At 35.3% G+C, this 26,445-nt stretch overlaps 3 protein-coding genes across 6 annotated transcripts; 1 reads left to right on the forward strand and 2 right to left on the reverse strand.

Moving 5' to 3' along the window:
* Positions 1 to 5,240, reverse strand: LOC105332562 (N-acetylglucosamine-1-phosphotransferase subunit gamma). The gene is made up of 9 exons (XM_011435197.4): positions 5,116 to 5,240; positions 3,875 to 3,923; positions 3,034 to 3,168; positions 2,634 to 2,717; positions 2,300 to 2,393; positions 2,016 to 2,213; positions 830 to 985; positions 492 to 558; positions 1 to 347 (listed from the first exon to the last, which is right to left on the reverse strand). Exons 1-9 carry the CDS (start codon positions 5,228 to 5,230, stop codon positions 232 to 234), a joined length of 1,014 nt encoding a protein of 337 aa, XP_011433499.3. The 5' UTR covers positions 5,231 to 5,240; the 3' UTR covers positions 1 to 231.
* On the forward strand, positions 5,224 to 9,768 carry LOC105319575 (18S rRNA aminocarboxypropyltransferase). The gene is made up of 6 exons (XM_066067204.1): positions 5,224 to 5,445; positions 6,745 to 6,949; positions 7,231 to 7,424; positions 7,554 to 7,730; positions 7,878 to 7,953; positions 9,428 to 9,768. Exons 1-6 carry the CDS (start codon positions 5,325 to 5,327, stop codon positions 9,639 to 9,641), a joined length of 987 nt encoding a protein of 328 aa, XP_065923276.1. The 5' UTR covers positions 5,224 to 5,324; the 3' UTR covers positions 9,642 to 9,768.
* LOC105332560 (vitamin K-dependent gamma-carboxylase) lies at positions 9,581 to 25,645 on the reverse strand. Of its 4 annotated transcripts, none has more exons than XM_011435191.4 (17): positions 25,531 to 25,645; positions 25,005 to 25,199; positions 24,422 to 24,584; positions 23,720 to 23,875; positions 23,144 to 23,309; positions 22,856 to 22,934; positions 22,485 to 22,591; positions 22,210 to 22,373; positions 16,235 to 16,416; positions 15,886 to 16,020; positions 15,480 to 15,611; positions 15,146 to 15,300; positions 14,805 to 14,983; positions 14,528 to 14,658; positions 14,085 to 14,232; positions 10,863 to 11,016; positions 9,581 to 10,701 (listed from the first exon to the last, which is right to left on the reverse strand). In XM_011435191.4, the coding sequence occupies exons 3-17, from the start codon at positions 24,570 to 24,572 to the stop codon at positions 10,578 to 10,580; spliced, it is 2,163 nt and encodes a 720-aa protein (XP_011433493.3). In that variant the 5' UTR covers positions 24,573 to 24,584; positions 25,005 to 25,199; positions 25,531 to 25,645; the 3' UTR covers positions 9,581 to 10,577. The 4 variants fall into 4 exon arrangements, with proteins under 4 accessions (XP_011433493.3, XP_034310981.2, XP_034310982.2 ...); XM_034455090.2 differs by having other exon boundaries at positions 25,537 to 25,627; XM_034455091.2 differs by having other exon boundaries at positions 25,005 to 25,132; positions 25,531 to 25,602.
* Between the last annotated feature and the right edge of the window lie 800 nt (positions 25,646 to 26,445).

Genomic DNA, 26,445 nt, shown 5'->3' on the forward strand with positions numbered 1-26,445 from the left:
AAAGTTATTATTTTTAGTTTAATACATAAAGGGCATTTCAAATAAAAAATACATCACATGTAATATAACTAATATTGCACAGGATCCAGTCTTCAGTTTAAACCACCATTTTAACATTCATTCAATATAATGAATTCTAATGAACATAATGAAAACCAAAGATATGTTATAAATGTATAATGAATGCCTCAGTTAAATATAAATGATTTTATGAATTGTTATAAATCAATATCATGTCTTTGTTTTGGATATTGATTTCAAAAATTTCCCCACTTTACTTTTACGTTTAGACTTCTTTGTCTGTGTTGATTCTGATGTTGAATTACCAGATAAAACATCGGTAGCATCTAAAATTTGAAACAAAGCATATTTTAAATGAAAAAAGTGGAAACATTTTAACTGAAACCCACAATTCTGGATATTCAATTGTGTTCATGGGTCATGAGTGCACCCAATGCACAAAACAGCTTGTCAGAAATATCAAAATTTACCTTTACTTTCTTTCACTGCTAAGAGAGTTCTCAATCCTTCAATTTCTTTCTTCAGTTTTCTATATTCCTGAAAAAAGCAAAACACAAAATAATAAGATTCTTGCTACATGTACCAGGAACTAAGATGTACTGGTATTATAATACCCTTGATATTTTTTTCATCACATAAATAATCAAAGAATTGTCAACATCAATTACAAGTTTTCTTTGATTGACACATTATAAGCAACATTACTGGTAAGTTATAATCCTACAGAAAATGAAAAGTTGTAGTACATATATTGACATTATAGTAATCTAATTCTGAGTGGTTTGTAAACAAATTGCAAGTAATTTACCTCTGTACATTTAAGCAAGGTATCAAACTGTCCGTTTTCTTCTTTTTTCTCCTCTTCCTCACGCTTCACAGCTTGTTCTGATAAAAGCTTTTTTTCTTCTTGTGGAATGTAATATCCAGCTTTCTCGAAAATTTTCCGCAGTTGTTTTTTATACCCCTTAAGAAAAAACAATGTTTTACATTCAGATACTTATGACTAAATTCACTTGCATAGTATATATCATAGTCAAATGTTGGAGATGATATTCAATACCAATATTTTTATTTAACAATTATTATTAAAAACAAGTTTCATTTAAAATTGAATCAAATTGTGCCTGCATTTATTAAGGAGGTTGGGCAATCAACAAATTATTCCTCGGATCTACCCTAAAGTTCTAGAGATCACCTAGTAAACACAAGAGATGAAACACTTATGCATGCCCCCTCCCTTTGAAACATCTATGAAGAAAATGAATGGAAACTGCAAATAATGGGAATTTTTCTACGTCAAAGGGGCATAACTCTGTTGAAAATTGCTCGATTGTAATTAAAATCAAACTTGACCATAAACATTATTATGACAAATCTGTATATTAAATTTCATTTCAATATGTTCAAGCTTGAAAGGAAACTGCAAATAACTGGATTTTTTCTAAGTCAAAGGGGCATAACTCTGCCAAAAATTGCTCGATTGTTATCAAAATCAAACTTGACCATAAATATTATTATGATAAATCTGTATATTAAGTTTCATTTCAATATGTGCAACCTCCGCAAAGAAAATGAACGGAAATTGCAAATAAGTGGAATTTTTCTAAGTCCAAGGAGCATAACTCTGTCTAAAATTGCTCAATCATATCCAAAATTACAGTTGACCTAGATATTATTATAATAAATCATTACACTAAATCTCATTTCAGTATGCCCAACCTCTGCGAAGAAAATGGATGGAAACTGCAAATAAGTGGAATTTTTTAAGTCCAAGGGGGCATAACTCTGTCTAAAATTGCTCAATCGTACTATCCAAACCTCTGCGAAGAAAATGAACGGAAACCATTGGTGGATTTACCGACCGACCAACAGACGAACAGCAGCAAAGCAATATAACAAACCCTAAATATACAGCGCTCTTCTTCTAAAGAGATATTAAACATAGACAAAAACATTAAAATAGAAATGAAGCTATCTAGCTCAATAGATTATACTTTCTGAGTAAGCTCCTCCCTGTGGAGCTCCCCCTCCAGCTCATCCCACGCCCCCTGTAGCTCCTCACTGAGGGTGGGGTACACTAGCATCGAGTCTCTGTGACAGACGTAAGGGGAGATAAATCTCATGTGGTAGTTACAGGTGGACGGCTCTGTTACGTTCACTATGTCATGCTTATCTCCACAAACAAAAATCACCTGTAAAATAATCACAAGAAATACTGACATAATTAGAATCACTCACTAAGCTTTATATTGAATTTCAATTGTTCTAATTGCTCTACCTTGACAGTTCGATGAATATCACCACATTTTTCACCCTCTCTCATTTCCATGGCAGTAAATGTATTATTCTCAATCTCCCACTCTTGCCATACCCTAAAAGACAATACTGTAGTTGTATTTATATTTTAACAGGGCAGCTGAATTGAAATCCTTCTTTTAAATTTTGTAAATGTGAAGAATAAACAAAGCATTTATGCATTTCAGTAATGTCAAAGCCTATTGTTATATTCCTCACACAAAAGCTGAGAAGTGTAACAATAAACTTTCACATATTATGCAGATGGTCAAAAATAAGATATTGTTTGAAAATAGGTTTGATTTACGACATCTTACCCCAGTACTCCGCTAAATGGATTCCATCTGTAGGACTGTTCATGTTGAGTCACATTAAAGAATGGACAAAGCTCATATCTGTACCTTAAAATCAAACCAACAAAAACGAAGTTCATGAATTTCTCTATCAAGTAAAATTTAATATACATTGTAGAAACTTTTCAGATTAATCTTCATCATTATGTACAGTCAAACTTTGTTATCTCGAACTAGATAGGACTGTTTAAAAACTTAAACATATTCAAGTATTCGAGAAATCAAGGGTAAAATACTTTAAAAAAATAAATAAATGGTTGGGACTTACAAATCACTTCGACATATCCATTGTATTTGAGATATCAGTGTTCAAGATATCAAAGTTCAACTGTACATGTTCAAAAGAAATAAAATGGATCCTCACTCGTTCATCTCCTTTGAGAAACATTTCCCATAGAGCCTTTTTAAATGAGCAGGTCCTGAGAAATTACTTGGCTGTATCCTCATCTTTAATTTTTTGTCATCTGTTGTGTGACTAGCGAAGTTGTAACTGTTGAGACTGTAGCAAAACAATAATCATTAAATCATTTTCCCAAATAGACAAATAAAAAGTGCCCTGTCTGCAGTAACATGGCCTTGACCTTGGTCATATGACTTTAGATCAAGGTCATGACAAACCCATGGGTCAGGACTGTAAACTGTACCAGATAGCTTCAGATGTTTCATGTTAAAGTGTGACTGACAAGATCATTCCTATAAATTCTCTATTTTATTTGTTTGTTTGCAGAGGGTATAAAATTAAAGAAGACGCCCATTGGCTACATTGCTTATCTATATCATATTATCATAATATTAAACAGACTAAAGGAAGTTCAGGTGAGCTAATTATATTTTTCAATTTAAAATCTTATTGACATCTTATAAAACAAACTTATAAGATATTAATTCCATGTCTATTGAAAAATCAATTAATGGCATCAGCCGCTTGTACTTTCTTTTGCGGTCTAATATACTGGCAAGTAAGTACAATCATGTATTCCACAAAAGCCAATGTTCTACAATTCCTTACAACTATAAGCCTATAAGTACATAATATACTCTCTTCAGGTAATATTAGTTACAAAGTTATGTAGGTAGTCTAGGGACTGGGTACGGGATGATACCTGGTTATTAAATTTCATACCTGGGGAGCTGAAGCTCCACGTGAAAGCTGTTAGCCAATGATATCCTTACGATTTAGCAGGAGGTAAGAAATAAGTACTTACCCATAGCTGGATGGTTCCTCAACAATTTTCATGCTAACCATCTCTGAAACTAAATTTAAAATCACTAAAATTACTAAAAAACTAAATTCTAAAGTTAAATATGTATTTAAACATGAAAGGAAAATTAAAAAAAATACTATGAGTGATAAAAAAGGAGAAAGAAGATTTGAAGTTAAACTTTGATGGTGACTTGCATTGGTAATATGTTTTCTGTCAAATTCTCATTAAAACAACTACAAGTTCATTAGTTTCTTTATCTCTGGTAAAATTAATGGTCAATGCCAATGAATGTTAGGCCAATAAAAAAAACAACAAAAAATTCATAAGATAAAAATTCTACAACTTTGTCTGGGCCTGGTTGACTTAATATTTAAGCATTGTTTATTAATGACCCAGACTGAAGCTTGTTTGTGTTGTGGCTCAGTCACAGGTAGAACTCCTGACTAGAGTTGAAGGGGTTTTTGGTTCTATTCCTGGTCCAGCCATGTTTTCAATGAATTCATATGCTTATTCCTCCTTTCCAATAACATTTGGTGCAGTGACCTGCCCCTGGAACTGACATGTTAACTGCTGCCAAGGGAAGAACTGATGATCGATCATATAAGGAAGGAACAATGTTGTAGTTGGTGCTATATTGACCATGGATATTGGCCTGGATAGCTCAGTGGTAGAGCTCTTGACTTGAGATGCAGGGGTCCTGGGTTCGACTCCTGATCTAGTCATATGTTTTCAATGAACTTATATATATGCTCATTCCTCCTATCCTTTACACTTGTCTTGCTAAGAAATCCAAGAAAACACAACTTTCAGCTAATGATTATATATTTCGATCTCGCCTTTGTTAATTCACTATATCATATTCATGTGTTGATAAAGTGACATAAATATACTCTGGTGAGAAATAGTTCTTCTCAAGAGTTGCTCTTAGGCTAGTAGAGTCAGTGGAGAACAAGTCCATGTGACTTCACTGGCATGGGTGCTTATGGAGAAGACTATACATAGCCAAATGCCTTCAAAAATAATGCTGGAACTATGATTGAGTAGGCTTATCACCGATTCAAAGGCTGTTGGCCTACTGATACACTAGACATGAACAAGACTGACACTCATGCAGCATTGTCGGAACCGACCAGGGGTACTCGTAGAGAAAATTTTTGGAATAATTCTAATAACGTCAATATATGATCATAACAAAAAGCATAGAAAAGATGACAGTCAAAATCAGTTTTATAAAAACTAACCTGTGTGTTTCATAACCATCAACAGACACAATAAAATAGGTAAAACGTGTTCAAATGCAATACAGATGCAAAACAATCTCCTCCTTTTCGTCGAAGCAGACATGTTTTTCTTCATCGGGAACCAGCAAAGGTCACATGACCACAATATGGCTGCGCCCATGTATTAAAATGCTTTAACAAAATTTTGGTAAACATGATCAACTAGGAGAATGGGAAAGCACAATAAACAGTTCACAGGAAAAAAGAAAACAAACAACGACAGAAGGCGACACAGAGACGACAAGTTTGATGTCGATAAGTGTAACAGAGATTTTGGCTCATGTCAGATTGGTAATTAAGATAAGTTCCGATTACAGGGGGTATTGGAATAGCTTGTTTAGAATAGCATCATTAACAAAATTGGGCACCTCTAAGGAAAATGACCACAGATTGGGACCACTCGCCCAAATGAGATATAAAAGCCCGTTTGGGATATATAATATCCAGAATGGGATATAAATTTGAAGTGCATGAAAAAAGGGGGAACACAGTACGGTAATTTTTAATGTACCATGTAACAGGTATTTTCTGCGTCTCGAAATTTTTGCGATGTAGAACCTAAGAGGTATCAAATTACATTCTGTGTTTCCAATTTTCGCGATTACATTTCTCCGCAAAAATTGAATTCAAGTATAATATTACATTTTACAGGACTCCACTGGGATAAGTACTGCTGATAGCGAGTGTGATTAGGGTGTACCCATTTAATTCATAACCAGCCACCTGTTGATTCTAGCTGCAGTATTTGTTGGGAGGCACAAATATTTTACAAATAAAGATTAAAAAAAAGTTTTTTGTGACCAGCTGTAAGCAAATTACGTGTTTATGTTTGACTGACTTCGTATTATTTAGGTTAATTGTTCATTATTGAATATATGGTATATTGAATGACACTTTTCTTAAGTGAGTGTTCAATATCTATAAATTAAAGACTGCTGTTGGTTTTAATAAGATTTGCAGATTAATTTCATACAAGCGCTTGGAATATGTGTAACCTGAAAAATTAATCACGTCTGATAATTTTGTTACTTTTTGTGTGTGTTTTTTTAAATGAACAATTATATTATAAAATGATTTAATTAGTATAGTAAGTGTGAATTTTTAGAACTGTTAACCCAAACGATATTGATCAGAAATGATGCATATTATGAGTTTATCACTGGTGATTACCAAATACAGACTATTGAGTAACATATTGACCACATTTTTGATTACAACTGCATGCATTTAGTGTATAATTGAAGAATATTTTGCTATTTTATGTTTTGCGGATTTTTTACACCCACAAAATACCGCAAAAAATATATAGCAACATAAAATACCTGTTAGACGGTATATCCAAATACCGCTAAATGTATATAATTATATAAAGTGCAACAAGTTTTGGTTACCAATTTTTCATATAATTCTATGGTTTGTATTATATTGACTCCCAAAAAGTTTTGGATCCTGTAAATTAACTTTTATTCGAATGCAAGAAATTTTTGCGAGGTTCATGAGAGCCTCGTTGTTGTCAATATTTATTGTATAATTTATAGTTACCAATTTAAAATTATTTTATGCCACAATGATATTTGCATGAAATTTCAGACAGTGATGAAGAATCTCCATCATATGCCCCTGAAAACTTCCCATGTCCATTAGGCATGTGGGATTTGGAGCATTGTGATCCCAAAAAATGCAGTGGTAGAAAACTAGGACGATTGGGATATGTGAAAACTCTTAGACTGCAACAGAGGTTTAGTGGACTAATACTGTCACCAATGGGGGTCAAGTGTGTGTCTCCACAGGACAGGTACCAAACAAAACTTACCAACACTTTGCATTTTGTTTACATTAACAAACAGTCAAAGTGTGACCCATTTGGAAAAAATGCATGTACTGGTGCATGCTTGTATTTAATACATGTATTTATATATTAAATAGATGAAATACTGGAGGTGAGATGTAGCAATATAGATTAATAAATAACAACAGAAAAATAGAAAAATAAAAAAATTAATGATAATGACTAAATATAGACTCCATGATAATTCATTTGAAGTAGTTAAATTTTGAGAATGACCTCTTCTTTAGGGAGATTGTGGGGGAGCATGGAGTGGCCGTGATAGATTGCTCCTGGGCTCGATTAGAGGACACCCCCTTCTCTAGAATGAGAGGGGGCCACCCTCGTCTCCTTCCTTATCTGGTGGCCACAAACCCAATCAACTACGGAAAGCCGTGCACATTGTCCTGTGTAGAGGCTTACGCTGCAGCTTTCTATATCACAGGTAGTAACAAAATGATGATTGTGATAGACAGAGGAAATCATATACCAATGTACTTTCATTTTGAGAGGAAAGTGATCCATCATATATGTGTGCAATACTGTAACTAAATTTTAACCAATTACATTGTAGGATACAAAGAACTTGGTGAAATTCTCCTGAAAAAGTTTAAGTGGGGTCATACATTTTATGAGGTGAATGAGGAATTGCTGGAAAAATATGCCAAGTGTAAAGACAGCGCTGACGTTGTGGCAGCTCAGAAAGAGTACTTAGAACAGTTGGAAGTGGAACACAACAAGCCTAAACAAGGTAGGAACACTTTATAAACAGTAACATTGTATGCTTTCTCTTTAATGAAGAGAATTTTACATTGCTGTTTTTTCATGCTGATGAATATGGTCATTCATAATCACGCACAGTATTAAATTCTTTTTGCTTTGTTTATGTTGTCTCTAGATCTGACAGACATAGACATGGATCTGGAGCACTGTAATCCAAACCGGAGAGTGGGAGAACTTCCACCTAGTGACAGGTTTGTGAGAATCACAAGAAACTTTGACTGATTGGTCTTATACTGTCTTATACGAGGGTTGTTCGGAAATTATTGAGACATTTCCATTTCTAAGTGACGAATTAGGGTGAAAATTGGCATGAACATTGAAGAAACCTTTACAAATAATTAAAGAAAGTAATATTTAAAAAATGTTCAATATTTTGTTTACAACAGTAGATAAACAAATCGGTGGTCGGGGTACCCGGCGCAAGCATAAACTCGGAGAATAAGAAAACTAAAACATCGTTTATCTAAGTGTCTGCAAACTTGCAGCTTATACTAAAAGAAATCAGATTATATATGTCCATTTTGCTATTCATTGTGACTAACGTTTGATCAAGTTTCACTAGTGTTTGAGTTGAAATACGGATATAGTACAGATATATTTACCAAGCAATAGGAATTTGAAAACGACAGTATATAGAAATTTGACGTCAAGGCGGCGCAGCAAATATACATCAAATTGATGGAAATATTCTGAAAAAGACCTTTTAATGCCACACAGTTGCTTTAACAAAAACTATACGATGGCAAGGGATAAAGAACTTCAGTTTATCGTCTTTTTTCACTAATTGTTTAGCTAGAATACAGACAAAGTGACCAAATAACAAGTACTTTTTACACACTAACTGATGTCAACAGTTCAAAAATATGTACACAGAATCACGGTAGAAGATATTTCACAGTAATTTGACCTTTGGTTAGAAATGACCCGATTTTCCCCCACAAAATTCAAGTATAGAGGGAATATGCAAATGTTGACATCTTGAAATGTAAACAAAAGATGAGAAATGAAGAATTAATTCTAATTTCCCTTTGTTTGTAAGCTGTTTAAAACATAGGATCAATAGGAAGCGTTAAAATGACGTTGCGGTAAGTTTGCGGTTGCGCCGGGTCACTGGGCGATGGCAACTTGGTCTGCTTACCAGGAATGTTCTAATCATGCTATGGACAATACATTTTTTACATTGATAAACTCTATCCTTGTGTACATTTTGGTGAAATTTCAAGGGTTTATCTTTTCCCCCAAGGAAATAAGAGTACATGTCTCAATAATTTCCGAACAACCCTCGTACTATGTTGTTTAACATAGTACCTGCAGATAGAACATTTTGTATTTAAGTTGGTTGTTTTAAATTTCCACCAACTATATATTTGATCACAGTTATGATAATGGAAGTAAATGTACTACATGTATTGGAAACATTTGTGTTTCCTTTGCTTTGGTAGTAGATACTGATTTCTCCACATGTGATTGGCAGACTAATGGTAGCACGACACTTGACTGATGTTACTGAGTATTATGCCCTCTTTTATATTATTGAAATAACAAAAATAAATGATCTTCATTGTCAGTTATTGGTAATCATATATTTCGTTCTACAGGAAGCAGTTTTGACAATGAGTACCTGGTAGTTTATTTTCACTATTTTCTATTGTTTGAATTTTCAAGTTCTGATGACAGTGAAGAGGAAGAAGATGATGATGAAGAAGAGAAGGAGAGAGAGGAGAAGAACGAAAATGAGGAGGAGGAGGAAGAAGAGGAGAGTGAGGAGCAGCATTCTGCTGAGGAGTGCAATAAGAGGGACAGTGCTTGTGGAGGCACAGATAAAGGGGAATCTCCCAAATCCAAGCCTCACAAAGGAACCTCAACAAGTCCAACTTAAAATCTCAATATAGTGAAGAAGCTAGTACATTAGAAGATACACTTTAAACCTGTTTTTAAATGTATATACATGTAATTTATAAAGTATTATGAAAAAGATAAATAAATAATGAATTGATGCATTAAAATTGTTTTTTTAGTTACAGATAAAGCGTAAAGCTCTTTTTGTCAAGTAAAAAAAAAGGTGTTTTATTACATGTAGTATTCACTGAGTATTAACACTAGTCCTATATTTCTTTTTTTTTTTTAATCTGTATTTTCATTTGAGCTATTTTATGCTGAATTACATACTCAAGTGCTGTAATAACAAAATACCAAATTTCCACTTTTCATGGTATAGAGCACAAAAATACAATTTAAAAAAAAAGCATTTTAATATTAAACAAATGCCAAAAATTGCACAATATTTAATCTTTGGAAAACAAAAGTAATCTAATGGGACTGCCATGACTATCAAAAAACAGACAATACACAAACTCACTTTTAAATAATGAAGCTAAAATGTAAACTGGATTTCATTTATGCATAATAAGTTTTAAATTATATTGTACAAATATGTCAAATTTTAAAACATAAAAAATAAAGCTTACATGTATATGATCATCATAACAGTGTAAATATATGGATACAAAATATTCCATCTAAGATCATGAAATTATTACTGACACAAAAATTATACTGTTTGTTGTTCGTTATTCAAATTCACTGAAATGATAAATGCTTGCAATAATATTTTTTACATACACTGTATAATATCAAAAAATATATTTACATTAATCACCCTAAACACAATGAATTATACATGTATTCACTCAAAAATAACTTCTCAATCTTTAATACATGTACTTGGTTGGTCCATACAAGATTAGCAAATTGTCGTTTGCCTATATACACTTGTTGATCCCGTAATTGCAAGAGGAACAGTCTGAAAAGAAATCTAGGTAACAGTTTCTGGTAAGATAGAATTAGCCTTTTCATTTTCACTATATTTTTTGTCCAGAAAATCATCAAACGAAGACCTCAGCACAACACTCTGCAAAGCTCCAACCAAAAATGTCCAGCTGTAAAATGTAAATAATTACTTATATTATACAATAATACATATAATACATATATATCATATTATTACATAATATTGATATTAGTACGTGTATATGTTATATGGTGATAAAAGTCTGTTAAAACAAGGATAATGATCTATTCATCGTACGATTGCCATTACCTTCTAGTGAGCATCTTTACTTTTTTGGTTATGAATTCTTTGACTCCATCCAAGAAAGTCTTTTCCTTTACTTCAGTGTGCCTTCTTTCAATTTCTTGCCTCACATCATCAACATATGGGTCCTGTCTGGATAGTTTTCTCTTGATAGCTGTTTCTGGAATGATAGAGACATGTAATACTATATGCACCCTGGTACTTTTATTAAAAATATGCATTGAAAGGTTTAATTCAAAATTTCCAAAGCAAAGATGGATCATATACTGAATGTACAAAAAAATATTTAAAACATAGGTAATCACAGATTACAAAGCTCACCAAGAGGAGACATCACCCTTATGAGACTTCACCTTTATGTGACCACCTTAATCATATTTAATGAAAATCATACTTTATGATCTTGGATATTCATGGATTCTGTTTTGACACAATATCGTATATCATCTGTTAAAAAATTGTATGATAATCATATGTTCATATGTTAATCAATACAATAATATAAAATTAAATATTGCATCCTATCATATTAACAACATATATCATATACTACAATAAAATACCATAATAAACAATGATGAGATATAATATTGTAACGTATGATATGACATTGTATAGTGTTATACGTTATTGTATTTGATCACATAATACAATATCATAATATATAAAACAATATAGTATTATATTAAAATATCATATTACATAATACATCTTAACATTGAAACATATGATATTATATTGTATAATATAGTATTATATTTTGTTATACTTTCATGTTAAATACTGAAATCTGATTGGTTAAGACGCAGTTAATAATATTTACTATTACCCTCAGCATTAGCAACGCACTTGGCAACGGGTAACATTAAAAAATGTTACATGCGCGAAAATTATGCGCGTACGGTTCGCTGTAGAATTCACGTTATTCCTATATAAAAGCAGTAAAATTTTCTTAAAAATTTAAAAAAAGACATTCAGTATAACAAAATAAATAGTGCCTGTTTGGGAGGATAACAGTTGAAATTGACACCCCTCGAAAACCATTGTCAACCTCCGCTTCGCGTCGGTTGACAATGGTTTTCTCGGGGTGTCAATTTCAACTGTTACCCTCCCAAACAGGCACTATTTATATAGTATGATTCTTTATCATTTTTGATACATAATATGATATTGTATCATATGATACAATATAATTTGATACAACATTGTATCATATCAAATGATACAATATTATGTGATAATATATAATATAACAGTATAATATTAAACAATTTCATGTGATATAATTCTATATTACAGAAACTAATATCATATTATACAATATCGTATGATACAATATTATAGAACATACAATATTGTATCATAGGATACAATATTATATTTTGCAATATCTTATGTAATAGTATCATGTGATAAAATAATAAATTAATAATACAAATAATATTATACAATATTGTATCATAATATACAATACTATACATATTAAACGATATCATGATACAATATCATAACATAAAATATCAAACAAATTAATACAATATCATATCATATAACTTTTTATTATATTACATATGATATTATATTGTATCATATTAAACAATATTGTTTCATACCATACAATACTATATCATAGGAATCATGTGATATGATTTATCAACAAACACATCTATCTATCAAGCAGGTTTGAGTGAGGTAGGAGATTTCTTTAGCATCCTTGATTATGGAGATCAGGCTCTGCATCTGAAGCAACCTCTGCCTTTCATTTATAATATAGTTAAATCAACTATGCAAGCTATCATCTATAAAACATGTGACCTGTTCCAAAAAGCTAAACCTCATCCAGCATCCGAAACCTATGGCTCAGATTCAGCATTCAAGCCTGTCAGGTGCATCAGTATACATAAGACGCATCTCCATGCCAGTTTGGTGAAGTTCAGACCAGTCTAAGATATCATCATCAGAGGGCACTAGCAATTAAAACCTTAACCTGCTCCAGCATCCGCAACCTATGGCTCAGATTCAACATCCATGCCTGTCAGGTGCATCTGTATCATAAGACACACCATCCATTCAAGTTTGGTGAAGTTAGGACCTGTAATAACTAAAATATATTTTTTAGCATCCTTGATAATGGAGATCAAGCTCTGCATCTGAAGCTTCCTCTGTGATTCATTCATATTACAGTTTAATCAACTATGCAAGTTTGAAATAGTACTATTATCTATTAAACATGTGACCTGTTCCAAAAAACTTAACCATATCCAGCATCTGAAACCTATGGCTCAGACTCAGCATTCAAGCCTGTCAGGTGCATCAGTATCATAAGACGCACCATCCATGGAAGTCTGGTGAAGTTAGGACAAGTAATAACTAAGATATAATCATCAAAGGGCACCTGTTTCAAAAACTTTAACCAGCTCTAAAAACATTAACCACCTCCAGCATCCGAAACCTATGGTTCAGATTCAGCATTCAAGCCTGTCTGGTGCATCAGTATCATAAGACGCACCATCCATGGAAGTCTGGTGAAGTTAGGACAAGTAGTAACTAAGATATAATCATCAGAGGGCACCTGCAACAAAAACTTTAACAAGCTCTTAAAACCTTAACCTCATTCAGCATCTCTTACCTATAGCTCAGATTCAGCACCCAAGCCTGCCTGGTGCATCAGTATCATAAGACACACCATCAATGCAAGTTTGGTGAAGTACGGACCAGCAGTAACTTAGATATTACTATCAAAGGGCACCTGCAACAAAAACTTTAACCTGCTCCAAAAACCTTAACCTCCTCCAGCATCTGAAACCTATAGCTCAGATTGAGCACTCAAGCCTGTCTGGTGCATCAGTATCATAAGACACACCATCCATGCAAGTTTGGTGAAGTATGGACCTGCAGTAACTTAGATATTGCTATCAAAGGGCACCTGCAACAAAAACTTTAACCTGGTCCAACAACCTTAACCTCCTCCAGCATCTGAAATTTAGGACTCAGATTCAGCATCCAAGTCTTTCAAGTCCATAAGTAGGTCCAGATGCATCATCCATGCAAGTTTGGTGAAGATAGGACAAGTAATAGCTTAGATACAGGACCTGCAACAAAAACTTTAACCAGGTTCCGGACGCCGACGCCGAGGGTATAGCATAAGCTCCCCCTGACTTCGTCTCGGTGAGCTAAAAAATGACCAACATTCACACAAGTAAACTCATTGCAACAGAATCAACTCACCTGCACTTATATTTTTCTCACTCATTGTTTTCTCAACTGTCTCCACCTTCTCCATAATTTCGACATAAGTAGTGTTGATATAGATATACATGTAACAGGAAGGTTCCTCAGACACTGTGTGAACTTTGTGGAACTGACCAGGGGGCACCTGCAAAATACCCAAAAAATTTAATGTTGACTTCAGCAATGGTAAAAGTGAAACATCAACTGAATGTACATGTATTTATTTCTTTAAAAGAACATCATCATCAAGGGGGGATTTGAATCAACATGTCTGTTTGTCCACCTGTCTGTCCAACTTTCATGTCCGATTCAAAACTTTTCTGAGAAGTTACACCAGTAAAGTTGCCTATGACCCAAGGATGACCCTGATGAGGTCATTGGGCAAGGTTAAGGTCACTCCATTGCATTACTTAAAATATTTAAGTGTCCCAGCTGCTCACCTGAATTTTATCACCTGGGTTGAGGCTGTAATTCTTTTTTAGCTCCACAAGCTCCACCAAAACACTCCCCGATAGTAAAGTGATGCTAGTGTTCCCAAGATCTTCTTGGATAAAAGCTTCCAGGTGAAGCCCTGAAGATGGAAATAAAGGGAGACTACTTGTGACTTCAGAGTGTTAAGAGAATACTTTATAATAATATAATTTAAAAGTATGAATACAATAGGTTAACAAACATTTAATGATTTACTGTACTGAATAGGTATTACAAATATATTACCTGGGAAATCTGCCACAAAAACAACATCTGTATAGTTAGAGGTATCTATCAGCTCCTTTTCCATCTCCTGTAACTTGGATCTCCATGGTGATAAATCAAGTAGCAATGGCATAGCAAAGGAGACCTCTTTAAAGGGGGACCACTCCACATCCATTATATTTACTCTGGGGTCAAACATTCTGTCATGTTCAAATGCAAAATTTATTAACACAGTGCCTTTATTTAAGTATACAACCAAGTCAACTTTACATGATTTGCACTCGTAAAAGTAATGGTAGTTTATACAACATATATACAGGCAACAAAAGAAAAAAAAAATCGTAGGAGACATCAAAACAAACCTTTGTTGAAATCTTTTATTCATTGATTTCCAAATGTCAAAATAGAGTTCCACTGACATGTTGTAATTTTTCAAGATGTCTGCCACACAATGTGCATACTGGACTACCATGTCTCCATGGCTACTCCATCTTTTTCCAACACTATCAACAAATGCCTATGATAAAATAAAAACAACAAATGTTATTGTTTTTTATAAAACTGAACCAACAGTTAAGGTTACTTATACCTGTAAAAGTGCCATCCCATCTGAAATTGTCTTTCTTTGTATATACCTAAAAATTTTCTTTGAAATATCTTGCCAATTGCAGTGATCTTAAAAAATGTGAGACTTACAGCCGGATCAAGGAACCCTTCTTTTCCTGAGATCTTGTCCTTATAGGAGAGTCGCACATGCTGTGTTGTCCAGGAATGAACCATCATATCCCAGGAGTAACCATAGAGACCATTGGTCCAGTTGTTGTACCCCTATAACACAGAGTCCCATTCTTACAGTTCTCTTTTATGTGTTAATAATATGTACAATATATACATGTACCAGTAAAAAACAAGTAGAGGTTACCTAAAAATCAACCATAGTTGTTCCAAAAATCAATAAAACACCAAAAAAGCTTGCAACAATTTCTCTCTCTCTCTCTCTCTCTCTCTCTCTCTCTCTCTCTCTCATTCATGCTTACTTGATAATAGATTTAAAATGGTGATACACAGGTAGAGAGAAAATGATGATTCATCAAAATTTTACCTTTGTTATTCCATGGGAATATGGCAGGAACAGTTGTATAGCAATATGTATAATGGTAAATGTGACTCCAAGTCTGTGAACCAGTGAGGGAGAGGTGGGTGGGGCTGATTGGGAGTTAACAGGAACTTTATTATCCTGTGCATAGGGAAAAAAGTTTTTAAAATAACATGAAATAAAGAAAATAATATAAGAAAAACATACCCAAAGAGTTTGAAACAATAACTTTTCTTTTTATTACATACATGTACATGAAAACTGAAGATTGTTTAGAATGAAAGTTCAGACTGTTTGGTTTTACAACTATCCTTAATTATCCATAATATGGGTAAGTTATGCACCATTATCATACCAGATTCTCTCCCTCTGGCTTGATCTCCTCTTTGCTATATAAACAGTGAGAACTGGATTGGATTTCTGTTTCGGTCGAAAACAGAACTCTCAAAAACTTTGGCAGTCTGGGAATGACTTTCCTTGGCCAATCCACAGCACAGAATAATGGCAGAGTTGCAAGCATGGCATAGGGAAACATTCCTGGAAAAATCATATAGTAATATATTTTATTATATACCCATCACTTTTCCCTTCTTGATAGTGTCAAGTTTACATCAATATCTATACTTACCTGCATCAACTTTTTGCATTTTCCCCGAGCTGCCTACGATCATGCCTGAACTTTTGAGACCACCCCTGTGGTATCATCTAGTGTTTACCCATAATGCACAAGCATACTTCCGTTTCAGTTTTGTTCGGGCATTCGAGAAGAAAAGCCGCGTGTTTTTCTTCGATTAAAATTTCTTAAGCCTGCGGTCTTAAAATGTCTGATTCATTTAAAATTTGCGTAAAATGTAATAGAGAAATGACCGTTTTGGATGACCACGCAGAGTGCTATAGACACAGAGTTTGCAACGAAGCATTTCCATGCGAAGTTTGCAGTAAGTGGTCAGAGGAAAAACGGACGTTGATCAGAAAGATGATCGAGCGAAAGAAATCTGAAGCGGGGAGAAAGTCAGCTACATTGCCAAATCCAGAAGTTCCCTCTGTGGGGAATAGTGGCAATCGTTCTGATAGTCAAGTTTCCTCTGCGGGAAACGTAGCTGCGTCAGAAATTCTTTCTCCGACAGAAATGAGTCAAAATGGCGGCGACTTGACGCAGGGTTCAGTCCCACCTCAAGTAGGTAATTTTCCGCCTTTCGTGTTGGGGAATTTCGAAGCCCAATGGCAGCAATATCAAGAGAATTGCATGAAAAGGTTGATTGACGCTAGAATTAAAGAGTTGGTCCAGGATTCGAATAAACAACCGACTATTGCTATTACGTCTGATGTTCGTTCAGACAGGGCGTGTAACAGGTTCGATAGATTTCGACCGTCAGATGATCAACGCTCCAGAGAATCGGTTGACGATGATCTGGTAAGCCACAGAGGTGAAACTGATCAAGTCTTAAGCAATTCACTTGATGATGTTATTGATGTTCACGAGGATAATCGTTCAGAGTTTGATAACTCTGTCTTGGGTTCAGTACATACGCATGACACAGACTCTAATGGTTCATGCATGGTAGACTGGAAAAATTTTGTTAAAAAAGTGTCTACAGAACTGAACATCAACTCAGTTGATGCCTCTGAAACTCAGAGCCGAGACTTCAAATCATACATGTCAAATCGTTTGATTGGGACAAAATCATCTACCCCACAACAGTCTTTGCCTATGGATGGGTACATTTTAAACACATTAACAGATGTTGATGAAGAATTCCAGCGAAAAGGTGCGATTCGGACTTATAAAGCATCAGATGATGAAAAATACCGAGTCGCTTCTTCCGACTTTGACAAGTACTGCACAACGCCGCGCCTTGATGACAACATTGAGGACAGCAGTTTTACAACAGGGAGAAAAGGAAACAAAAATTCTTATCGTTTCCGCAACCCTATGTTGCATTCACGCAACAATGAGTTATGGAAGATAGATCAAGGATCTCGACTTCTTCTAAGAGAGTTGACATATGCCTCTCTAATTACGTCCTACGTTGATAACGTTGTATCTGATGAGGACAAGACAGAGGCCCTACAAGCACTCATGCAGGTGTTCAAGTCAATGGCTGATGTTACTTCCCGCATGTTAGTGGGTGCAGTTGCAGCCCGCAGAGCCATTCACATTGAGGATTTGGCTTTTAAAAACAAAGCAACTGAAAACAAACTCCTTGTACAGACAACTCTGAATCCTAAGCTCTTTTGTGGGAAGTATTTTGATATTCTTCACGCAAGTGCAGAAAGTATGCGCGATGCTAAAGAAACACAGCACCTGAGGGGTTCAAAGCAGAGAGATGGTTCAGCCCTCAGCTCTGCAAGGAAAAGAAAGAGAGATGATTCAGTGGGCACCTCGGAACCGAAAGAACAGCAGTCATCCTTTGCAAAGAAGGGAAAGTTTGCTGCAGAAAAGAATCAAAAGACTACTATAGGAAGAGGACGAAATTTCAATTCAAGAGGTTCCTTCAGAGGTCAAACTCGTGGCTCTGCACAAGATCGTTTGGGGTTTCGTCCCCCAAAGTAATTTTGACGGATCAATTAGAGACTCGACTCGAGTTGCAGAAATCAGCCAAAGTAGGCTGTCGGATCATTTCGTACCACAGGGAGTGGATGAAAATTACATCCGACGATTGGATTTTAAAAATAGTCCAGGAAGGACTCAAACTTGTGTTCATAAAACATCCTCCAAATACAGGAGTAAGAATAACAAATGTACAAGATGTCGTCCAAAGACAATGTATTTTAGAAGAAATAGAAAGTTTATTAGAAAAGCATGCCATAGAGATTGTTCCCAAGACCCAGGAAGGTCAGGGGTTTTACAGCACCTTTTTTGTTGTTCCAAAACGAGACGGAGGTTACCGTCCGATTCTCAATTTGAAACCGTTAAATATATTTCTCCAAAATCAACATTTCAAGATGGAGTCTCTAAGGTCAGTAATACAGGCTCTGAATGTAGGAGACTGGGTGGCATCAATAGATCTAAAGGATGCATATCTACATGTTCCAATTTATCCAGAAGACAGGAAATACCTCAGGTTTTGCATAGACAATATCCATTATCAATTCAGGTCAATGCCCTTCGGTCTAGCAACAGCCCCAAGAGTGTTTACGAAATTAATGGGGGCAATAGGTGCACATCTAAGAAGTCAACAGATTTCCATTTATATGTACCTGGACGATTGGCTTCTCAAAAATGCAGATCGAATGACATTAGTTCATCAACTAAGGAGAACTTTGTTTCTGCTGATGGACTTGGGCCTGGTAATAAATCAATCCAAGTCAATTCTGCAGCCAACGCAACAGATAACTTATCTTGGAGCACTATTCAACCTCCAACAGGGTATGGTCTACCCCAGTTTGGACCGTTTTCTCAGTCTGTTTGGGGCAATTTCTACCATGGTTATGGAATCTTTTATCCCAGCACGTACATTCCTCAGAATCCTTGGTTTAATGGCAGCCTGTATAGATTTGGTACCTCTTGCCAGACTCAAGATGCGTCCCATTCAGTTCTGCCTTCTGTCCCAGTGGCGTCCACATGTGGACGAACTGGATCATCTGATTCAAATGGACAGTTTCCTCATCCCACATCTTCTCTGGTGGATAGAGAGAGGGAATGTTCTGGCAGGAACGTCTATTCTGAGCTTCAGAGCAGACCTAACCTTGTGGACGGATGCATCAACTTACGGGTGGGGAGCCCACCTAGAGGATCGCAATGTGTCGGGGAAATGGACGGTGATAGAACAGTCATCACATATAAATCTGTTGGAACTCAGTGCAGTGGAGAATGCACTTCATCACTTCAGGGACAATGTCAAACACAGGCAAGTCTTGCTGAGGACAGACAATTCAACAGTAGTGTCTTACATCAATCGCCAAGGGGGGACAAAGTCTGCAGCCCTATGCGTGATGACATGGAGGATTCTGCATTGGTGTCACCTTCTCGGGATACAGCTCAAAGCAGCTCACATTCCAGGGAAAAAGAATGTAATAGCGGATCAGTTGTCCAGAGGGCGACAAATTCCCAAGATGACAGAATGGAGTCTCAACCAAGAAATAGTTCAGCAGATTTTTCGAGTTTTTCCCACTCCAAACATAGATTTATTCGCAACAAGGGAAAACCGGAAACTAGCAGTGTTTTGTTCTCCGTTTCCAGACCCCTTGGCATGGGAATGCGATGCGCTAGCTGTAGATTGGACAGGAATGTTTGCATATGCATTTCCGCCTCCCATATTAATTCCGAAAGTACTCAGGAAAGTGGAACAGGAGTCGTGTGTTCTTCTCCTCATCGCTCCGTTTTCACCAAGACAGTCATGGTTTCCAGACCTACTACATCTATTGGTCGACATTCCAAGGGAACTTCCAATAATAAGAGACATGTTGACTCAAAGAAGAGGGCAGTTCATTCATCCAAGTCCAGAAAGTCTGCATCTGGCGGTTTGGAAAATTTCAAACAACAAAGAACAGAGAATAGATTTTCTGAGAAAGCTAAGTCATTTATCTTCAACTCACGAAGACAGTCAACAAGAAAAATGTATGATGCTAGAATACGAATCTACAAGGAATGGTGTGCCAAGAACCAAAAGGATTCAGTTGAGGCCACTGTAGCTGATTTAGCAGACTTCTTCATCTATTTGCATGAAGAACGTAGTTGTAAGCCAAATACTTTAATGGGTTATAGGTCAGCGATAGCATCTATGCATAAGGGTTGGAGCAATAGTTCTGTCAGTAACAACACTGATCTGTCAAAGTTAATAAAAGGAATATACAATTCTGAACCTAATGTACGACCATTACTTCCAAATTGGGATTTGCCGACTGTTCTTTGGAAGTTGTGTGACTCCCCATTTGAACCGATGAATTCATGCGATATGAAGTACCTTACATGGAAGACAGTGTTCCTTGTGGCTCTGGCAACAGCATCAAGAGTAAGCGAAATTCAAGCTCTTTCAATTGGAGAGTCACATTTACGTCTTGAGCAGAATGGAATACGTTTATTACCAAATATACAGTTTTTAGCCAAAACTCAGAGATTAGGAAAGCCATGGAAACCAATATTCATACCAGAGTTTAATAGCTTTGCAACAGACAGTAGAGACTTGCTTTTGTGTCCTTGTAGAGCACTTAAAATGTACCTAAAAAGGACAGAGTCTTCTCGTGGTGATGAAAAGTGTTTATTCTTGACTTACAAATCGGACTCGCAAAAACCAGCATCCAAGAATTCAATTTCAAGATGGATTGTGTCACTAGTAAAGTTTGTGTATGAACATAACAGTGAGACCTTATCTCATGTGCGTGCACATGATACAAGACGATTGGCAACTTCATGGGCCCTTTTCAATGGTGCAACTCTAGAAGAAATTCTACAGACAGCTCATTGGGCAACAGAAAACACCTTTACTTCATTCTATATGAGAGATGTTCCTCAAGGAGAAGCTCGCTTTGCCAAGTCATCAGTTCTTGATACATCGAGATGGGCAAAAGAAAAAGAACAAAAATAGAATATCTTTTTGGGTGAGTGTATTCTTTATTTTACTATTATATGATAGTGATTGTAATCCCGCCCAATATTTCTGCTACAAATTCTGCAAAAAGTTGATGCAGGTAAGTATAGATATTGATGTAAACTGGAGGTTTTTAAAGGTAAAACCCCTGTTTACGAGATATCTATACTTACCTGCATCACCCACCCCTGTTAATTGGGTCCTAGTTGTGTAGGCCCTCACAAAACTGAAACGGAAGTATGCTTGTGCATTATGGGTAAACACTAGATGATACCACAGGGGTGGTCTCAAAAGTTCAGGCATGATCGTAGGCAGCTCGGGGAAAATGCAAAAAGTTGATGCAGGTAAGTATAGATATCTCGTAAACAGGGGTTTTACCTTTAAAAACCTCCATTTTAGAGAGTGTGATCCGATTATCTGGATCACCACACTCTGGTTTTACAATTCCGTATCACTACTCTCTGAAACTGATGACATAGTACACATGCATCCATAACGTCTCTATTTTAGTGCGTTTTAAAAGAGTTCATTTCAAAATAGCATTGTTATATAAGTAAACGTCAAACAGTTCACTTCAAAAACAAAGTTTTGTAATTAAAACTTTTAAATAGACAAGGGTATATAATAAATTTATCATTATAACTGTAACTTAATCCAAAGAGCCGGATCACGTCTTGTTGCCAAGCACGGATCATCAGATCAAACTGGACGCTTTGCGTCTGGAATATTTTTTATATATATATACTACTAAGTACCCTTACAGAGTGACAAATGCAATTATTATAATACATATACCCACCTATGGAAAACATTGTGGAGTTCATGATATGAAATGAGGACAGGAAGAAGATGGCAATGGGTCTAGTTTTGTCAAACAACAGGAAAATTCCTCCAAACATGTCAATAGTCAGGCCTCCAATGTGTACAATAAATAAATCTATCTGCTCATCCGTCAATAAAAGCCTAAACAGGAATAATTGAGACAGAATTTATTATAGGCTTGACAATTATTTTTTGTACTTTGACAAAACAAGAAAGTAAATGGTGTTGAATTTGCACGACAATGGATTTTACCTAAATGGATCAAACACCCAGTTTCTGGACAATTTCTGCATGGAATACCCAGTGATCCAGTCCTGGTCTAACTTCTTTAAACCAGCAATGAAGTACACCAGAAATATCTGAATCAAAGGAAATGTTCACTTTTAATAATATCTGAAAATGTTGGGACACTGGGACTTTTAACAGATAATAATAATAGACAGTCAAACCATGGTCACTTAAACTTGAATATTTTGAATTCCATGGAAATATCAAATGATTTGAAAGTCCCACCCATATATGTACATGTATTCTATGCATTTAAACCTCCATATCTGGAATCTCGGATATCTCCAAGTTTTTTTTACTGAGTTTGTTATAATGAGATTTGACTGTATTAGTACCTGTGTTCTGCAGATGAAGTAATTCCAAAATGGCACATGTGCATTGTTGATAGATTTGTTAATCAGGCCATCTAAGGACCTAGAAGATAAATAAGTACATTTATCAATTGTTAGGACAATGAATCTCTAAAATAACATTTCATATTTAATTATAATATTCCAGTAGTGTTCATCTTTGATGTTCAAAACTACTGATTAATAAGAACTATAAATTTCCAAAACAGAAATTACTGGATATATACAATGTGCTGATGCAGTTATGGTACAATTGAACAAGAATGTATTTACCAACACCGGTTACCATCTACTGCCATTAGAAGAATTCCCATCAGGCCATACAGATAGGAGTGGTTGTTCCATGCTGTTTTGTCCAACAGGATTATGTACCAGTAGGTCGAGCTAAATAGCAGACAGCTGATGCGATAAAATAGTCCTAAAGTTATACCTAGGGCACCTGTCAGTGACACAACACACAGTCAATCAATAACTTTAAAAGGCTTGCATTTGTAATATTACAAAATTATCCCATAGGGTCATGCACCTTCAAGAAATTGTTTTTATGCCCCCCCCCCCCCCCCCCCCCCCCCTGAGCTGACTGACAAAAAGGTATGGTAGTCTACTTAACAAATTTTCATAACCAGTAACAATCAAAGATGATTTTCACTTTTTTCTTTTTAAATCTAGCTGTACTTGTTTACAAATTAATTATTTTATCAACTTTTTGTGCAACTTTAAAGAGAAGATTAATTTACCTCCATCCCCCCCCCCCCCCACCAGAAGACGTTTTTTAAAGGTGGCTAAGTGCCCCAAAGGTACTGTATCAGCCAGTTTTAGTAATCTACAGTACTGTACTATTATTACTACCTATAAACATAATGAGATATATGATATACATCCATTCCAGTGTTGCCACTTTGAGGTCACTGAAAAGAGGGAACCTGCAGACATCTTTCCTACCCCACCTAACGTCTGCATGGGACATTCCTCTCTCCTGGGGAATGTCAATCATCATCAGAGTACCTGTAAAACAATTTATTGGGATCAGTACAGAGGTGCTGACATCACCTCACTCATGGTCAGATTAAGTCAATTATGTACCAGCATCATTCATAAATAACCTCATATGTGAGGGAATGCACTTGTATGTGTGTTGTTTCTCTTACATGTACTTCTAATCATTAATGTGTGGTCCTTTTTTTCTTGGGGATGTCTAAACTACCCCCCAGCCCCTCCCCTTCCCCTCTCAATCTGCACCGCAAGTGAGACTTCTAATGATTACATTGAAATTATGGTAGATTAAAAATTGTCATTGCCATTTCAAAAAAAAAAAATATCATCTAAAATAGCATCTGACTAAAAAAATATAATGTCATTATAATGATTCATCAAAGATTTTATGGGAAATACAAAGTCCCACTAAAATAATTAATATATACCAGTACATCTGATGATATAAAAATCAAATGCGACCAGTTCTCCCACAGCAAATCAATACTTTGTGATGTGAACAATTAACATCACTAATGATAGCCATTAATGTTTTACACCTAGGGATAAAACCTTTACCAAAGGCAATCCTCAGAACAGCCAAGTTAGCTGGGTCTGTGGGTTGACACAGGTATCTTAAGACGGAAGTGGAGGGTGAGGCTGCACCCCTGTTAGTGTCCATCTGCTTGGGTGTGTTGGTGGACCCCCTCTGCTTTCCTTTGTTCTTCATTATTCTGCTTATCTGTAAAATAAACGTGAACATCTGAGCATCTCACAAAACAAAAAATTCTGCAATTATGTCATATAGTTGACTTGAATTATTTAAAAAAAAGTTAAATGGGAGGTTGAAAAACCTTATAGCTACACGTAGACATTTAAGACCTTATTGCTCTTATTTTTCCAATCTTAGTCCAATAACTGTAATATTGATATACTTGGTCATAATCATAAACATGCAGTGTTTAACCCTTTAATCTATTTACTTTGATTATAACTTAACCAACTAACAGCTATAGAGACACCCAGCTAGTGCAGACTGGTACAGTACCTTACCATAGAGAAGTGCATAAATGTGGGTTTAAGCTGAAGTAACTTGCCAATTAAGAAATGATTTAAATTAACATTAATGTATTGTTAGATCTAGAATCCCTTTCATACTCACTTAAAGAGTATCCTTAGCTGAAATTAAGTACTCTCATGGAAACAAAGAGCTGTGTGATCCTGAAGAAACTCTGTATATCTTGAATCCCAACAAGATTCTGCGATGAGGATGGGTTATCTAGGATTAATCTGTGTGGGCAATGTAACATAAAGGCTTCACTGCCTGATAACAATCTCCTTCCTACCACCAAACATGCTGCATATACAAGGGGAAGAAAATCAATAATTGTCACTTTTCTGATGTCTGTTATAATTGAAATACGATACAAGTGTCATCGGAATAAAACCAGAAGAAAGTTCATTGATCTTCACATAAAAAAATCACATTCAGAAAAAAATTTAACTAATGGTCACTCATACATGTAAATGCATGGTTGCATGTGTAGAGAAAATTAGTCCACACTCAAGTTCCAATGATTTTCATAAGAACAAAAGAAGGGTAATCAAATACTATCCTTAAGATTGATGATAACTTAAATGCAATAAGGCCATGAGGTGGAAATACAAATTCAATACAAATTACACACCTTTACCTAGATGAAGGATCACAGCAACCGCTCCATGTGATGTCAACTTCCTGCTTGATAAACCAAAGTATGGAAACCTCATCGGGTCTCATGTTAACATTTCTTAAAGAGATTGTTGACATCTTCTGCATTCGAAGGTAAATCGGAACATCTCGCACAATTTTTCAACTATATCAACCGGGTACGTTTCATGTCGTTTGCAGTGCAAAATCCCCGAAGACTTTCAATTTTTGGTTGTGTATTGAAACCTGAAGCGATAAAGGGAGCGTTTCAAAACAGAAAATCTGGACTTTTTTCATTCTAGATAGTAGATGAACGTAGTTTGGTCACAAAGGTATTTATGATTATGAAATATTAATATTGATGGAAGCAAAAACTTGAGACAGAATATAAAAATGCTATGACTAAAAAATATATATACTTTACTGTACCAGCGCCACACTGACATATATCAATTACAGGTCTACAGAACTGCAATGCATTTTGTTTCTTTTGCAAATGAATGGATATTTAATACTTTTCCATGTTAGTCAGTTTAGTTGTTTTGTTGACTAGTATTGTTAAAAATGAGTCATTTAATATACATGAGGAATGATTCAATATGCAAAATAACATGTAATGATTAATGTACTTTTAAATTAAAGGACTGTTTTAGTACGTGCAATGAAATTATCAACAAAAAGTACAATTAATTATAATAGTAATTTATACTATTTTTATTATTACAATAAAAGGGACAGCTTCGATTAAGATTCTTAATAAAAAAAATTGTACATATCACAAATCAAATGTTACGGTGTTCTCTATTCGAACACACCACATCCTTGCAAATCATGTTATTATAGCAAACTCAGCGTTCCATATACTATTTTGTAAACAAATCAAATAAAAGTGTGCATTAATTGATTTTTAATA

The sequence above is a fragment of the Magallana gigas genome, chromosome 7, assembly GCF_963853765.1.
Source record: "Magallana gigas chromosome 7, xbMagGiga1.1, whole genome shotgun sequence".
NCBI classification, from domain to species: domain Eukaryota; kingdom Metazoa; phylum Mollusca; class Bivalvia; order Ostreida; family Ostreidae; genus Magallana; species Magallana gigas.

Coding starts and splice junctions, on each gene's coding strand:
- LOC105332562 (XM_011435197.4), bottom strand. CDS start 5,230: ATGAAGAAAAACATGTCTGCTTCGACGAAAAGGAGGAGATTGTTTTGC. Junction 3,924..5,115: donor GATGGTTATGAAACACACAG/GTTAGTTTTTAT, acceptor TTTTAAATTTAG/TTTCAGAGATGGTTAGCATG. Junction 2,718..3,033: donor TTCTCAAAGGAGATGAACGA/GTGAGGATCCAT, acceptor TTTGATTTTAAG/GTACAGATATGAGCTTTGTC.
- LOC105319575 (XM_066067204.1), top strand. CDS start 5,325: ATGGGAAAGCACAATAAACAGTTCACAGGAAAAAAGAAAACAAACAAC. Junction 5,446..6,744: donor TTTTGGCTCATGTCAGATTG/GTAATTAAGATA, acceptor ATGAAATTTCAG/ACAGTGATGAAGAATCTCCA. Junction 7,425..7,553: donor TGCAGCTTTCTATATCACAG/GTAGTAACAAAA, acceptor ATTACATTGTAG/GATACAAAGAACTTGGTGAA.
- LOC105332560 (XM_011435191.4), bottom strand. CDS start 24,572: ATGAAGAACAAAGGAAAGCAGAGGGGGTCCACCAACACACCCAAGCAG. Junction 14,984..15,145: donor AATAAAAGATTTCAACAAAG/GTTTGTTTTGAT, acceptor TGAACATGACAG/AATGTTTGACCCCAGAGTAA. Junction 10,702..10,862: donor GTAAAGATGCTCACTAGAAG/GTAATGGCAATC, acceptor TACATTTTACAG/CTGGACATTTTTGGTTGGAG.